The sequence below is a fragment of the Mycotypha africana genome (genome assembly GCF_025528875.1).
Source record: "Mycotypha africana strain NRRL 2978 chromosome Unknown BDF20scaffold_17, whole genome shotgun sequence".
In the NCBI taxonomy this organism is placed as follows: Eukaryota; Fungi; Mucoromycota; class Mucoromycetes; order Mucorales; family Mycotyphaceae; genus Mycotypha; species Mycotypha africana.
In genome coordinates this window covers 115,657-132,143 of record NW_026515741.1, presented here as the reverse complement: position 1 = coordinate 132,143, position 16,487 = coordinate 115,657, and the positions used below count along the sequence as shown (strand labels likewise).

The following is a 16,487-nucleotide window of genomic DNA, read 5'->3' as shown; positions in this document are numbered from 1 at the left end:
ACAACAATTGCAACAACCTTACTTGCAACAGCAACAACAGCAACAGCAATTGAAAAGACAACAACAGCAACAGCAGCAATTATTGCAACAACAACAACAACAAAATGGCTATCCTTATCCCTATGCTAACTTGGCTTTACCTACCAACGGAGGACATCCTTCACATCCATTACAACAACAACAACAACAACAGCCTTCCACGCAAGGGTATCATCCCATGATGGCATTACAACCTCCACTACTACTACCACAGCAACAACAACAACAACAACAACAACAACAACAACAGCCACCACAGCATCCATCCATGACGCCTGCTGCTGTTCATCATCCTGCTTTTCATCCTATCCCTGCTCAAACTCGTTTAGGCGCTATTAATAAAAGAGGTGGTAAAACAAAAAGAAGAGTACAACGTATCAAAGACCCCAATCGTCCCAAGAGAAAGACGGGTTTGAATAAACCTTTGATCCTTAGTCCTGCTCTATCCGATTTGATGGACGGTGATAAAGAGGTAAACTCATTTTATAGAACGGTGGTGGAGGGAGGAACTGAAAAAAAAAAAAAAATTTTTTTTAGTCCTCTTCACGCTGGATATTATGTAAGCAAACGGGTGGGATAACACGTGCTTTTTTTTTTTTTTTTTTAATGATATAGCTTTCTCGTCCTGAATTGGTACAAAAGTTGTGGAAATACATTAAAGAGAACAATCTACAGGATCCGGCAGATAGAAGATATATTCTTTGTGATGAAAAGTTGAAAAAGATTTTTCATCAGGACAGAATCAACAGTTTCGGTATGAATAAGGATCTCTCCGCTCATTTGACGAAAAAGGAACCAGTGCCTGTCGATCAGCAAAAGCAGACACAAGAAGAAGCGCAACAAGAACAAGCAGACGGTCACCCTACAGAGGGTGTCCAAGACGAATCACCCACGGTCAGTGCGGAGGCGAGTCGTAGAGAGGCGACCGAGGAGGAACCGCCTACCCACAGTAGCGACCCGAAGGAAACTCAACCACCACAGTCTGCAGACCCTCTCGTCTTCAAGACCGAAGAAGGATCCTTGACGCAGAGTCAACAGGAACAACAGCAGCAAGACGACTTTTTAAAGACCATTAGCGAATTTAATAATCAAGACCATTTTCATCCATCCCAGGAACCACAACAACAACAGCAGCAGCAACCACAACAGGGGTTTACCGAGGGATTAGAGACGACGTCACAGCAAACCTATTATTCCAATGCTGCTGCCACGGAGCAACAACACTATAACGGTGGTCATGCCAATGATACTCTCTCTACGCCTTCTACAACGACGGCTACTCATACTACTACTCCTACTACTACTACTACTACTACTATCACATCTCCTCCTCCTTCTACTACTACTACTACTATTACTACTACTACTACTGCTACTTCCTCTAGTACCGCTATTCATCACGCCATCCCTTCTACGCATAATGATACCATCCTCCATAATGCTATGTCAGCGTCGTCCACAACAGCAAATACAACAACAACAACAACGAATGATGAGCATGATTTTTTATTAAACTTGTAAAGATCCACCCCCTTTCCATATTTATTGCTCTCCTACACTCACTTTTTTTTTAGGTTTTCTTTGTCAAAACCTTACTAAAATCAATTCAAAATAAAGCTTTGGTTTCTTTTTTTTTTTTTTTTTTTTTTTTTTACATAGAAAGGTACTTTTTTTTTCCCCTTTATCAAGGTTGCTTTAACAATCGATCAATTTTAAACGCAACGCCATTGATAGCACGTACAGGGTGACGGTGATCGATGACATTGGCTGTACCATGATTTAAATCCACACGTCGACTCCACGCATGATAATGGATATCAATCTTTTCGTCTTTGCCTAAAAGCGTACTGACCTGCTGATCCTTTGCCACCGTCTCTATCGCATAAGGAACAATGTGGTATTTCAAAAATGCCTCCCAATCGCTAGGGTGACCCGACATGAACGGCATTGGCGATGATCCTTGTTGACGACCGTACCGAAATGCTGCATTCGTGGGTACAAACATGGTAATCACTGCCGGACCATCATGAGGCGCATGATCAGAGGAAGAGTGATTGACCAGGCGGAAAATGTCATCGACCTGTGTCAAAACGTCCATAAACGTCGACAACGATGGATCCGGTGCCAGCTTATCAAAAAGAGATTGTGCCATCCGTTGTGTTTTATAATCGGGTGCATTGGGTTCATAAAGTAGTTTCTGTGACATGACCCCTACCACGAGCAAAAAATAGACCAAGAAGAGCATGATGGCCCAAACGGAGAGGAAAAAGGATCCCTTTTTTTTTTTTTTTTTTTTCGTTGTTTTTTTGCATTAAATTTCGAGAATGCCTCCTCATTTGATTGGTTCTAACCATGACAACTCTGTTCAAGAACACCAACATAATCTGTTACTGTATCACCTTTCAAATAAGTGTTTGAAAGCTTAACCTTATACAAAAAAAATGAGCTCTTTTCTTTTTTTTTTTCACTCGGAATGGATACATTAAATGGATAGTGTTGGTGAAACCCGTGATTTTTTAGTCTTTGTAAACAACATAAACAAACCGACGTAACATAAAAAAAAAAAAAAAGACGGGTATGGGCCACTATAAAAGTGACATGGTGCAGTTGTCTATTGTTGTTGTTGTTGTTCTTGTTGTTGTTGTTGTTTCTTTTTTGCTTTTCTTTTCTCTCTCATCTCCACTATTTGAACTTGTGTGTTTTTTTTTTGTTTTTTTTTTTTCTCTCATCATTTGTACACGATGGCTCAGAAAGAGAATGCAGCAGCAGTAGCAGCCTCCGCCAAGGCGGCAGCAGCTATCCAACACCTATTGTGTTTTCCTACCCAAGAAAATGCGACCTCAAGAATGGAAATGATCAATCAATTTAAAGCCTTTTTGAAACGAGCGCCTGAAAAGACCCGTTCAGCAAAAACCGGTATCTTTACCTACACTTTACCTATCACGGAAGAGCCCATCTCCTGTGTCCAATGGCCTCATAGCAGTAGCCGCCACGACAACCTTCCGCCAGAAAGCGACCTTTTTTTCATTTCAGGGACAGATATTGTTCGTTCCCTCGTCTTTCGCTTCACTGCCTTTGGACGACCTATCCACAACATGAAAAAATTTGAAGAAGGCATCTTTAGCGATCTACGCAACCTCAAGCCCGGTCTCGATGCCATTCTAGAAGAACCCAAATCTTCCTTTCTCGACTTTCTGTTCAAACACCAATGCATCCGTACCCAAAAGAAACAAAAGGTCTTTTTCTGGCGTTCCGTCCCTCACGATCGTCTCTTTTTAGACGCCCTCGAACGCGATTTGAAAAGAGAAAAACTCCAATTGGACCCTACCTCCAAAGCCGTGGCAGAACCCGCCCTCTCCATGACCTTGGACACCACCCAAGCCATGTTTGACGAGTTTCGCAGAGCCATCCTCACTGAATTGAACTTGATCACAGCAGCGACCCCCTCGCCTGATCCTATCTCGTCTACCCACACCTTTAAAAACGGTCCCTCGCGTAAAAAAAAGGGAAAGAGTAGTACGACTGCGAAAAGAAGACGCACGAGCACGAGTAGTAGTAGTAGCAGTAGTAAAAGTACTAGCCATGCCATCACCACCGCCGACGAAGAAGAAGAAGAAGAAGAGGATCTTTCCAACTGTTCTACTACTACTACCATCACCACCAGCACCACCAGCCATCCTCGTCGTCGTCAATTCAGTGTATCGGCTTTATTGTCCTCCTCATTACCTCCACCACCACCACATCAAGAAGAAATCAAAAAAGAAACAGAGACACCACAAGCCGTTGTATCCAGCTTGAAAGTAGAAAAAGGCATCAAGGAGGAGGACGAGGACAGCAGCAGTAGCAGCAGCAGCAGCAGCCACAGCAGCCACAGTAGCCTATCAGCTCAGCTGGGTCATGGCTTCTCGTTGTTTGAAGGTTGCCCTACTTATAAACAACGTCGACGTCGTGTTACACAACAGCAAACTCCATCGGCCACCCCATCCACAACATATCCACAACAACAACAACAACAACAACAACAACAACAAAAACAAACAAACGACCTTTTTTTTCCCTCTGTGAAAAAGTCTGCCTCCCCTGACGCTCATGACATCCGTCAAAAGACGCCGCCTGCCACCTCCACGCGTAACAGCCACTTTTATTGTCCCTTGGCCTCTTGTGCCAAAGTCTTTAGAAGATTAGAACACATGAAACGTCATTTTAGAACACATACTCTGGAAAGACCCTATCTATGTGATCTCTGTGGTAAACGCTTTTCTAGATCAGATAATCTATCCCAACATAAAAAAACACATTTAAAATTGTCAAAGAACAACAAAGGTAGAATGAAACACACCGATGATGACGACGGCGATAATGAGGACGACGACGACGACGATGACGACGACAACAACAACGACAACGATGAAGAGGACAGTCAAGATCACGGTGATTCGGATGTCATGTCAGACTATCCAAGAAAAAGAAAGAATAGCAGCAGTAGCTACAACAGCCATAGTACCCGCCGTGTCTATCATAAAACAAGAGAGGACGTGTCTGTCCATCCTCATCATGATCGCACCCTTCATAGCACTCAGGCTCGGTTGGCACCACCATCACCACAGCAAGACGCCGAAGAGGAGAGTATGGAAGAGGAAGAGGATGATGAATCCAAAGATAGCACCTATCAAGAATACACATCCACGGCTCGAAGAGGACGACGACCCCAAAGAAGCTCAACCCTCAAGAAAAATACAACCCATCCCCGCAGAACAACAATAAAAAGATACCAATGCAATAGAGAGGATCTCCAAAAGAGAAGAGCTGCCAAAAGAACGCAGCGTAGCCATAAAAAAAGAAAATGGGTCGTTTATGAAGTCTTGACCACCACCACGGATGATGACGAGGAGGACCTGGACGACGACGACGACGACGACGGCGACGGTGTCAAAGACATGGAGCTTGATGATGAAGCAGAAGAACAAGACTTTTATAAAATGAGACAATTACAACCAAGCCCCGAGCCAGCGTTAAGCATCGCTATACCCCAATTGACCATCGACACCACCACCTTGAACATGCTGCATTATCCCACTTCCTATCACAGTGATACCGCAGAAGCGGACGATTTTTATTCCACCGCCGCAAGACCCATCATCAAATTGGAAGATATGGAACTCTTTACGCCTTCTTCCAGTACATTTGGCCATCATAGTCCACCCATCCTTCTTCATCAAGAAGACAAAGAACAACCACATGAACATCAACATCATCAACAACAACAACAGCAACAACAACAGCATCTGCAGCATCCTCATCAGCAACCACCCTCCCCCTTGCAGCAACATCCATTATTTCAACCACACGCCTCCATTGATGACTGGCAAATGAAAATAGACTGGAATCAATATTACACCACCACCACCACCACGAACGATGTCAATATGGAAGCTGATATGAACAGCCACGACGACAGTAATAACCCTTACTTGTTGACCCCTTATCAGTATGACGCTTCTTACTATAGCTGTCATCCACCTTCCACCACAAGCATGAGTAGTAGCAGCCATTTACTTTCCGCCACTGCATCGCCTTCTTCCCTATCGTCGCCTACAAATGCTACCAATAGTCCAAATATGTTGTACTATTCTGATACTAACGATAACAACTATACGAGTGCTACTGTTGCGGCGGCTGTTACTTCAACAACAACAGCCGCTTTAATAGATGCCTTTCTCTATTAACAATGTGTACTTTCCAATAAAAATTGTATTTTTGTAAATGTAAACATGGACTGAACAAGGAAAAAAAAAAAAAAAAAAAAAAAAAAAAAAGAAAATTCTCTACATGAATTTATATAACTACAATAAAATATATAATTAAACCTAACGTGCTATGTATGTACAATTAATCTTGATAACGCCGAGATCTTTGTTGTCGTCGTGGTGGCTCATTGTCATTAGGGGTATTATTCCATAACTGCTTCACCCTTTCGTTGCTAATCTTGTAGCCATACGTATCCAATTCTTCAATCACCATGTGGAACCGAGGATCTCTCTCCCTTGCCAACTTTTGTGCCAACTTCATATAGCATCTTTGGGGTGGAACAATATCATACCCCTTCATTTCTTCAAGATACACAAACGCATCTTCATAATTTCGCTGTGTCAATGCGAGCTCAATCATCTTGGTATACGTCTCCATGTTGGGCTGAATGCCTTCCTTCTTCATATCTTCAATAAGAATCGTGCCCATGCCCTTCATGGCCGTAGAGATACATGCATCCAACACAGCGTTACATGTATCCACATCAATCGTCACTCCCAAATGAGACGCTTCACGGTACGTCGCAATCGTACGCTCCATATCGCCCAATTGAGCACAAGCGGCGACCACCACATTGAAAGCTGTCACATCAATGTTTCTGTTTTCTTTCTTGCGCATTTCTTCCAACACGAAATAGGCGGCATCTACTTTCTTGACATTGCCACGAAGGTACGTTAAGATGGGTTGCGCCGTACGCATGGTAGGTGTAATGCCGGAAATACGCATAATGTCCAACACTTGAAAAGCATTCTTTAAATTCTTGACAAACGGTAGGTCTTTTTCATCCGCGTCCACCTCCTGTTGATCCTCATGGCTACTGCTGCTGCTGCTGTTGCTGTTGCTGCTGTTGCTTTTGTTGGTAGACAGCCAGGAGGAATTTTTAGTGCTGTTGAGAAAAGCTTCCATTAAAGGCGTAAAGTAATGCTCTTTATAAGGATAACCATGAGCACCAAGCGTACGAATAATATCCGTGACTAACGTCGGTTGACCATACTTGGCTGCTACTCTGGAGGTGTTTAACAAAACGCCTTCATCCGGTCGGGATTTTTGTTCATGAATTGCCTTTTTCCAGCAATGATTCACCATATCGAGTCGATCCGCATCGGCACCCGCCCTTAATACATTCATGTAGATTCGACTTTGCGCCATGGCATCTTGGATGACGTTTTTGGATTCGGCTTGTTGTAAGAGTGAGTAAGCTGTACCCACATGATGGACACGTAAACAGGCTTGTATCAAAAGAGTATACGTCAGAGGAGAAGGCTCTATTGTCGCAGCCGTGGTATCTGTGGTGGTGGATGGCTGCCCAAGTGAATGGAATACATCCAGCGCTTCTTCTAAACTATCTGCATAGCATAAACTTTTAATCATGATATGGTAGGTGTGGCTGGTAGGTTGAATGCCTTGTTTGATCATTGCATCTTTCAAATCAAACATAAGCGCAATGCATTTTGCATTTCCCACTGTCTGTTGGGTTATACAACGAGTTTAGCTTTTCTATTTTATTTTTTTTTTCATGTCCTACTCTCTACATGTATCCATTACCTCTAATGCAATATGATAACTCTCTATGGAAGGTGGAACGCCTTGTTCTTCCATCTCCTCTAATGTTTGCAGTATTTCCTTTACATTTTGGTCTTGCTTAAGAGCTGTCAATAAACAATTATAGGTCGTTTGATCAAATTTGAGTTTTTGCTCTTTAATTTCACTAATGATATTTTTAACGCTTCGCACTAATCTATGAGGTTGGTGCCTGTATTTCTTTGCGCGTAGTTCGGTCATTAATCGTTGATTAAATGAAGTCAACGGAGCTGTAGGATGAGTGGCTGTCACCATAGGTGGAGGCCTATGCATTCCGTGTTGGCCTGTGGACGCTGCTACAGTGGATTCTCTACGAAGAAAGATGGTATCTAAATAGAAAAGCTGGGTCAGTCAAGCAACAAATAAAATGTAGCACCTTTTTTTCTGTCAATAGGAAGAGAGAGAGAGAGAGAGAACTATTTACTTGGATTTATCCACCGTTTATTAGCTTGGCGTGAAACTTTTGTAAAGACGTGGCGATGCATCGTGAGTCCTGAAACAAGATCTATTTCACCAAGATGTCAAAAAAAAAAAAAACCTGGGGCAAATACTAGGGGTACAAAATTAGGCCCTTCTTTTTTCTGTAACTTTTGCGGGATGAAAACTGAATCTGAAAATGTCCAAAGTCAAAGGAGGCACTGTAAGGCTTTCATTTTCATGCGCTAATGTTATCCAAAAAATATTTTTCAAAAAGTTAGACCCAATGGAAATGTAAGATGTGCAAACCAGCAAAACAGATGCCCTGAATACTATTCTTAATCTGCAATTAGACCAAAACATAGACCAACATATGAATCTTCGGCAGCAGTAGCAGCAAAGAAAAGTAAAGCATACGAAGGTAAACAGAGCCACCCTCTTCATGGCAACGAACAGTAAAAGCACTCGAATCAAAGAGTCTCATTGTTCTTTTTACTACCAAGGAAAGCCCGTCGATCAAGTCAGCAACAAGCAGTACCAGGCTATTTGAGATCAACGGCTTCTGCTGCTCATAAATACAGTTCAAAACGAATGTCTACAGATCCGTCATCTTTATCGTCGACGCGGGATGGGAAGCGTCAAAAACTACACGATGGCCTTTCCCAACAACTCGCCAGCAACAAAAAGTTATCCAGTTACCATACACATAGTAACTACGATAGCAGGCTATCTATGTCTCAAGTAATGACTGGTCTTAAAATGAACATCGTCATAAAAAATCCTGGTATTAACCTACATGATCGGTCTGATAATAGGATCCGCAACAGGACGATACCGATGCCGATAAACAGCTTTACTTGGCCGCCAAATATTTACAGTACAAATACCTTTATATCAAAACAGGCAGGCATGTGGACCAACTCAAAGAAACGACCCAGCACGAGCTGGACAACATGAGAAAGGCTGTAGAATTCAAACAAGAACAGGATCTCAATCGTTTGGAGGATAAGAACCAGCTGATGAAACATATCAATCATTTGAACAGAGTGATTGATACGATTGAATATAAAATGGATATGGATGAGCAATTACAGCAAGCACCAGGCGATGATCAGAACTATCTCGTGGAAGAAAAGAGAGAGCTACAGACTATTTTGGATGAGATGAGAGACCTTAGTATACCCCTTAAATCAACGCATGAAGACATCAAGCTTATCATGGAAGTCAGACAAAGCATCCAAGATTTCATTGAGCAAACACATGAGTAACCTATCTCTACTTTAATATACCACTTGCTAACTAATTTTCGTTGAATAAATGAAATCGCACGCTGTTCGCTTGAAACTAGCATCATTTCCATTGTTTCTACGAAAAATTGACGTATCATTTATAAGTATCCATCGTTGCTCTGTGCAACAATATCAGCCACAGTAAAATTACAACAGGATTTAAAAGAGATTCAGCACGCTAAATGTTCCAAGCAACGGTCGACAATAATATATCACATGCAGTTCAACAATTGCGGCTTGTACGTCACACGTATCGTTTGTGAGAGAGCGCTGTATTTGTTTTGTTCTTCGTCTTTAAACTTCTTGAGGGATTTCCTTTCACTTTTCCCCTTTATCTCTATTTTTCTTTTTCTTTTTTTTTTTTTTTTTTTTTTTTTTTTACTCGTTTACATATATCCTCATTGGACGCATTATTTCTGTCAAATTAATAAGTATACACCAACATTAGTGATACACTAGCGAGAAATAAAAACATTAATTACACTCCTATCGAACATTGGAACGAGTGCTGAGTTTAACCCAATATAAAAGAAGTGGTATATTCTTTCAAGTCTTTGAAACGACAGGATTAGGGTATTGAAAGACTCTTTCCCAGTAAAATGAGCGGCAATATTAAAGTTGTGGTTCGCTGTCGACCTTTGAATACACAAGGTAGTTCGTCCTTTGTTTATTCCAAGATAGATGCATCCATTTCTAACTACGTATGTTCCAACTTTTTGAATAGAGATCTCGAGAAATGCTACGCATCTTATCTCTATGGAGGGTAATCAAACCATTTTATCCAGGCCAAAGGCCAACAAAACATCATCAAGCCTGCAAGAAACTGGAGATAAGAATCCCAATATTATCAAAGCGTTCACATTCGATAAATCCTATTGGTCGGCAGAAAAATCGGATGCCAATTATGCAGATCAGGAACATATTTATAATGATATTGGAAGAGATCTGTTGAATCACGCATTTGACGGCTATAATTGTTGCATATTTGCATGTAAAAAAAGTGCTTCGTATCCATTTAGCTTACGTTTTACTTTTGAAACTAATTGATTGCATTACGTGTAGATGGGCAGACGGGTTCAGGAAAATCATATACTATGGTGAGTTGTTGTTACTCATGGATGCAACAAAGCTGCCCTTTCTCCTGGCTGCTCAGTCTCACCTCTTTTTTTACATATATACAGATGGGTTATGGTCAAGATAAGGGCATTATCCCTCGTATATGCCAGGAGCTCTTTGAACGAATTGCTCTTTTGTCAAAAAAGGGATCTCTCCACTTTCAAGTCGAGGTGTCCTACTTGGAGATTTACAATGAAAAAGTGCGCGACCTCCTGAACCCAGGAAACAAAGGAAATCTAAAGGTGAGAGAGCATCCAACCATAGGTCCGTATGTGGAAGACCTAGCAAGGCTCATCGTAAGCTCTTATAAAGATATGGAACAATTGATTCACGAAGGAAACCAGGTAAAAAAGTGTTGTCACTTCAGATGGGACATCGTGCATGTTTTTGAATTAAAAAAAATACCTTTTTACTTTTAGGCGAGGACAGTGGCTGCTACTAAAATGAACGAAACATCGTCAAGATCGCATGCTGTCTTTACTATATTCCTAACCTCATTGGCAAATCCAGAAGAAAAGTCTGAAAAATCAAACAAAAATAGTGGAAAGGTGGCTCGTATTAGTCTCGTAGATCTAGCAGGCAGCGAAAGAGTGAATAGCACAGGCGCTACCGGTATTCGGCTGAAAGAAGGTGCAAACATTAACAAATCGTTAGCCACTCTAGGCAAGGTGATTGCAGCTCTTGCAGAACAATCTACCTCTACAATGAAAAGTACAGCAAAAAGAAGAGCTTCATTCACCGGTGGTAAAAGTGCCAGCCCTAGTACAACGATTTTTATCCCCTACAGAGATTCTGTGCTCACATGGCTGTTAAAAGACTCCCTGGGTGGTAACTCAAAGACCACCATGATAGCCACCATTTCACCCACGGACTATGAAGAAACATTGAGTACGTTACGTTATGCCGATCAAGCCAAGCATATCAAGAACAAGCCTATCGTCAATGAAGATCCAAACGCTCGCTTGATCCGTGAATTAAAAGAAGAACTTCAAGCATTAAGAGATACATTGAAGGTTTACGTTCCCGAAGAAGTGCTAGAGAGAATCACACTGCAACAGCGAACGCGAAGGCAGTCGTTTGGAAGTAGTCGAACATCATCCAGAAACTCTTCTATCAGGGAGTCTTCCGTTTCGCCCATGCTATTGATTTCGCCAGAATCTCCAGCATTTGCCTCGTCAGCAGTGGCAGTAGCAGCAGTACAAAAGAAGCAAGATAGGTTCTCTGCCATCCACGGCAATATAGTAAGCAAAGAAGAGCTCATGGAACAGTTAGAAACGTCCGAAAAACTTTTAGCCACCGTCAATGAAACATGGGAGGAAAAGATGAAAAGAACGGAAGCCATCCATGCGGAACGAGAAAAAGCATTAGAAGCATTGGGTGTGATAGTAGAAAAAGATAATATGGGCATCTATGCTCCTAAAACTGTTCACTTGATCAATCTGAATGAAGATCCTTTAATGACAGAATGTTTAATGTATCAAATCAAGCCTGGTATCACTCGTGTAGGTAGACTTGGGAGCCAGGTCGCAGCGGATATTCGACTGAGTGGCTCAGAGATCTCTGATGAACATTGCTACTTTGAGAATCTTCCACTGGAGGAGGATATTAGCAATACGAACAAGAAAGATCAGGAAATCAGGCACCTCAATGGATATGCTACCACTAATGGCGGACGTACTGTTACAATTTACCCGAATAAACAAGCTGTAACACTTGTCAACGGTCTTCGTATAAGCGAGCCAAAGGTATTGCATAGTGGATACAGAATCATATTTGGATCCGGACTGCAACACTTGTTTCGTTTCAATAATCCAGACGAGGTCAAAAGGGAGAGAGATCATCAACAGCAACAGCTAAAGTTATTGCAGAAATGCGACGATAGTAACGTGACCCTTCATCACGCAGATGCAACACCGCTTTTAATAGCTTCGAGCAATATAAAAGGTGACATAACTCACTCTACCTACACGTGTGGATCTCCTACAAGCAGTAGCCTTGCAAGCGAGAGCAGCAAGTTTTATTATTCACACCCACCGGACATCATCGATTGGAACTTTGCCCATAATGAAGCACTTCGCAACTTTGGAAGTCAGGGAAACGCCGACCTCACAAAAATGACGGACGAGGACTTAAAGCAATTGTCGGATGGCATCACAAAAATTCGCGAATCTCGTAATAAAGACAGACTATCTTCAGACAGTAACAGTCTCTATTCGGATTCAATTGACAGTAACATTATTCCTCGAGCTTCCGTCAGTTCAACTGCTACTAGTATCTGTAAAACAGATGCCATGTTCAGTGAATTCCAAGACAATACGAAAGAAGATCGCCTGTCCTCCTTCTCAACAATAATCAAAGAGGAAAAGGAGGAGCTTCTTTGTGCAGCGATAAAAGACATGCAACAGAGATTCGATATTCAGAAACAGGAATATGAAGAGAAAATAAGATTGATTGAGTCATTGAGTATTAATTCAAGCGAGTCAGATAAAGAAAAAGCAGTACTGGCAACCAAATATGCATTGATGAAACAACAAATGGAACGAACATTGGAGGAACAAAAAAAGGCCTATGAATCTAAAATCAAAAGAATTTCTGCCCATCTCCCCCCAGGAACACAACTGAGTTCGGATGATTTGCATGTCGGTTACAACGCAAAGAATGCTCCAGAGGCCCTACAGCGATGGGTAATTGAAAAGTGGCGTAAACTAAGATACGTGAAAATGGCAGAAGATTGTCTAGTACATGCCGTATTGTTAAAAGAGGCCAATGTCATGGCAAGAGAATTGAAAAAGGGTGTTATTTATCAGTTTATTGTAGTGCATGACGATCTTTCTGCCAGCCATCCATCCTTTTGGGAGCCAACATCGAGTGTTTTATATCAAGGATCAATCAATAGTTATAATGATGCCCATCTGTTAGCTGACCCAAAGCCTTGCCTAGCTGTTCAAGTCATTGACAAATTACATTGCACCACCTATATATGGTCGATTGCCAAACTGAAACGACGGTTGCAACAAATGCACAAGATTTACGATTATGCAGAGGACAACAACAAAAGTCTTTTGACGCAACAGCACTTTAACCGCGAAGATCCGTTCCATGAAATACTGTGCCCTCGATACGCATTGATAGGCTTGGCGCGGGTGCCTTTGCAAAATTTGACAGTACAACTACACGCGGATAACTATGTGGATATTTACTGCAGAAACAGTGGAAGAGTCATGGGACAAGTTCGCGTGATGATTACACCGATTGCTAGGTCTATTTCTAGAAAGCAAATTTCCACAGCGCCATCACAACCACAGGAATCGCAGCCACCACCGCGACACGATGCATCACCCAGTTCTACTAGCTTACTTTTAAGGCGTGGTTTACTGAAACAACGTGCTCTGAGTGAAAAGTATCTCTTACATACAGGTCAGCAGCAAGTGTTTGAAGTACGCATTCAAGAACTAAAGGGCATCAATGAATCTGACTTCACGCAAGTTCACGCACAGTTTAGACTCTCATCCTTCGGGAATGTCGAAAGGCTATCACCAGCAGATAAAATGTATCAAACGGATCCTGTGAGCGGATTTGGAGAGGGCAGCGTGATTGAGTTTGGACAATGTCAGACTTTGTCCATCAATATTACCAGCAATATGATGGATGTCATTCTGAATCAAGGCCTTACCATTGAAATCCATGGACGCATGCAAGAACAATATCTGTACAAACTCATAGACGAATCGAACATACCTAGCGATAATAGAACGATTTCAGAAAGCGGCTCGTATGCCTGTAATGGTAATACCTTCCATCATCGGCCGATTGAGTTGAAGAATGAAAGACAGCACAGCCATCAGCCCCAAAGGACAGACAGTAACTTGTCATCGAACAGAAGAGTACCCTTGTTAAGAAACTTTTCAACGGACCAGCATACTTATAATGGTATATTGATGCGAGAGCGTCATGACATACTTGCGTGGATTCAAATTCGAGAGTTGAATTCACAGGGAGAGTACTGTCCGGTCAAGGTATTGCATTACGAAAGTCATGAAACAAAAAAGCCGCATTATCTATTTTGTTTACGTCAAGGACTGCAAAGACGTATTTCGTTGACACTTTTGCACGATTCGGGCAGCCGACTGAATTGGAAAGAGATAAAGAATTTGAAGCTGGGCAATATTCGTTGGATAACAATCAAGTCGGAACAACAACAACAACAACAGCAAGAAGAAGCAGAGGTGTTATCAGATGAAGACGCATCCTTTGTGAATATTAATTTGCTGCCTAAGAAAAGCAAAACACTTCTTGGACAGAGAAACACATCGACATTGACGGTGGAGGGCGCTTGGGATAGCTCACTTCACGACTCTCTGCAACTTGACCGTACAACACCGAGTGGCAAACATGTGTGTATGACTTTAACATGGCAGATTACCCAGGAGAAAAGCGACACACCTCTCACTTTTAGTACAAATATTATGTTACAAATGGATGCAAGGGATAAGACGTTAGCATCCTCGATATCTCCGTCGTCATTATTTAAGCAATTTCTACTAGCAGGCAGTGGCCATGTGAAAGAGTATGGAAGCGCTACAAAAATAATGAATAAAGCAAGCGTCCTGTTCACAGTTGAGCTGAAACCAAGAATAGCAAAGAATGTAAAGGATTTGTGGAGACTGGATACATCCAAAAGATATGTACGCGGTGAAGAATATATAGGTGCTTGGGTGCCAAAAGGTGTTTCGCTTATCAATGAGTATAAAGCAGCAAGACAGCAAATGTTATTTCGGGAAGAGGTAGCTTCATTCAGACAATCTATGCTTTTACGTGATCACCCGCAGACAAAAATGATACAACATAGTTACTCGGATTCTCCAATAAGAGTAGATCAACCAAAAACAAACGCTGCAGAAAGCTCTCTACTAAGAAAGCTTCCGGAAAAGCGTAAGTTATCACCTATGGATGAAAAGAAGTTGCTACTAAAAGTAATCGATCTTTGGCAAAGAAAGTTTGGAGAGCAAGAAGAGGTACGGCAAGTTTATAATAATAGAAGCAATGAAACACGCGTCTTACAAAGTGGATACTTCCAAACACTTGTAGATTGTATTAAATCAAGATCCCCCCAATCTATCCTCACCAAGTGCAACCAGTACTGGAACCAACAACAACGAAGAGCTCACAAAGGTAAAATTACTCGCACACATCCAACAAGTATACCCCAGGTAACTTTTCTTCATAACACCAAGACCAAAACACGTTTTTAGAAATTCTCATTGACTTGATGATAGTGATACTGTAACCAAAAAAGGCCATCTATTGTTTATGGAGAATGCGAGTCAAAGCTGGCTCAATCGCTGGCTTGTTCTTCGAAGGTAAATTTTGATCCATTCATTGGCAGCGGTTTCTTTGTTTTAATTTTCAAAACTGTTTAGGCCGTTTTTAATTCTATACAATGATCAAACAGAGACAGAAGAAGTGGGTGTTTTGAATCTCACTTCAGGCAGTGTGCACTATAAACCTGACTTGGTAAAGTTGCTACAGGTAGGGAAGCGTAAAGACTGTTATGGAAAAGAAAAATCAGGTGGAAGACTTGGCCTGACCATCATTCCACTTCCTGTAGAGGAACTTTGTATTCGAAGTATATACAAGTAATAATGCGTATCTATTTCAAGCAGCTCATTTTGATGATATGAAAGACTGGCTTTCTCAAATTGATCAATTCTACACAATGGACGACCTCAAAAAACCAGAAATGTAAATGAGTACTGATCGGTTGAATAGCTTTTTGTCTGCTTTGCGAGACCGAAAGCTTTAGAGATATTCAAAGCGAATCATGTTTTGTATAAAGAAAACGATGACATGTATTGTATGATGTTTATAATTTATTTCGCACATTCTTATGGTACCCAGCATCCAAGCTTCATTCTTGAGAACAGCTGTAACGAGAGACCCTTGATAGCCTATTTTAGCACCTTCGACTCCATAGGAACCATTTAATAAGCTTAGTAAAAAAAGAGAATATTTGGATAAAATAGAAAATGGATGGCATCCTTTAGTGTGTGAAATGGCAGAGACCGTTCGAATGCTAAGTCTGTCTTTGTTTAAAAATGCATCCTTCGTTTGATTTCATGAGGCAGTCCCGGAAGTGACAATAGATGATATACTTTCGCGGCGCCATATAATAAGTTTTCAGGCGCCAAAAAATGTCTAGAATGCCCACACATTCAAAGCTTTGTCTTTTTTTGAAAT

General features: G+C 41.5%; 8 protein-coding genes across 8 annotated transcripts; 5 read left to right on the top strand and 3 right to left on the bottom strand.

Moving 5' to 3' along the window:
* Positions 1-307: 307 nt before the first annotated feature.
* On the top strand, positions 308-831 carry BDF20DRAFT_829800 (SWIB/MDM2 domain-containing protein; the record flags this gene model as incomplete). The annotated part of the gene is made up of 2 exons (XM_053078351.1): positions 308-511; positions 655-831. Coding segments are annotated over 2 exons (381 nt in total), but the record flags the coding sequence as incomplete, so codon positions are not given.
* An 838-nt stretch (positions 832-1,669) lies between these two features.
* On the bottom strand, positions 1,670-2,313 carry BDF20DRAFT_901494 (uncharacterized protein). Its single transcript, XM_053082806.1, has one exon. It carries the CDS (start codon positions 2,282-2,284, stop codon positions 1,724-1,726), a length of 561 nt encoding a protein of 186 aa, XP_052930874.1. The 5' UTR covers positions 2,285-2,313; the 3' UTR covers positions 1,670-1,723.
* A 779-nt stretch (positions 2,314-3,092) lies between these two features.
* BDF20DRAFT_788251 (STE like transcription factor-domain-containing protein) lies at positions 3,093-3,410 on the top strand (the record flags this gene model as incomplete). The annotated part of the gene is made up of 1 exon (XM_053076146.1): positions 3,093-3,410. A coding segment is annotated over one exon (318 nt), but the record flags the coding sequence as incomplete, so codon positions are not given.
* Positions 3,411-4,036: 626 nt separating this feature from the next.
* Positions 4,037-5,009, top strand: BDF20DRAFT_901492 (uncharacterized protein). The gene has a single exon (XM_053082805.1). It carries the CDS (start codon positions 4,381-4,383, stop codon positions 4,801-4,803), a length of 423 nt encoding a protein of 140 aa, XP_052930872.1. The 5' UTR covers positions 4,037-4,380; the 3' UTR covers positions 4,804-5,009.
* Positions 4,983-5,356, bottom strand: BDF20DRAFT_901491 (uncharacterized protein). Its single transcript, XM_053082804.1, has one exon. It carries the CDS (start codon positions 5,337-5,339, stop codon positions 5,052-5,054), a length of 288 nt encoding a protein of 95 aa, XP_052930871.1. The 5' UTR covers positions 5,340-5,356; the 3' UTR covers positions 4,983-5,051.
* A 572-nt stretch (positions 5,357-5,928) lies between these two features.
* Positions 5,929-7,701, bottom strand: BDF20DRAFT_840339 (uncharacterized protein; the record flags this gene model as incomplete). The annotated part of the gene is made up of 2 exons (XM_053079375.1): positions 5,929-7,314; positions 7,393-7,701. The coding sequence occupies 2 exons, from the start codon at positions 7,699-7,701 to the stop codon at positions 5,929-5,931; spliced, it is 1,695 nt and encodes a 564-aa protein (XP_052930870.1).
* A 250-nt stretch (positions 7,702-7,951) lies between these two features.
* BDF20DRAFT_901485 (uncharacterized protein) lies at positions 7,952-9,464 on the top strand (the record flags this gene model as incomplete). The annotated part of the gene is made up of 3 exons (XM_053082803.1): positions 7,952-8,139; positions 8,199-8,586; positions 8,661-9,464. Coding segments are annotated over exons 2-3 (599 nt in total), but the record flags the coding sequence as incomplete, so codon positions are not given.
* Positions 9,465-9,890: 426 nt separating this feature from the next.
* Positions 9,891-15,614, top strand: BDF20DRAFT_829796 (uncharacterized protein; the record flags this gene model as incomplete). The annotated part of the gene is made up of 12 exons (XM_053078349.1): positions 9,891-10,125; positions 10,197-10,231; positions 10,316-10,594; positions 10,670-11,424; positions 11,497-12,136; positions 12,257-12,548; positions 12,741-13,509; positions 13,615-13,959; positions 14,080-15,065; positions 15,126-15,265; positions 15,339-15,460; positions 15,527-15,614. The coding sequence occupies 12 exons, from the start codon at positions 9,891-9,893 to the stop codon at positions 15,612-15,614; spliced, it is 4,686 nt and encodes a 1,561-aa protein (XP_052930868.1).
* Between the last annotated feature and the right edge of the window lie 873 nt (positions 15,615-16,487).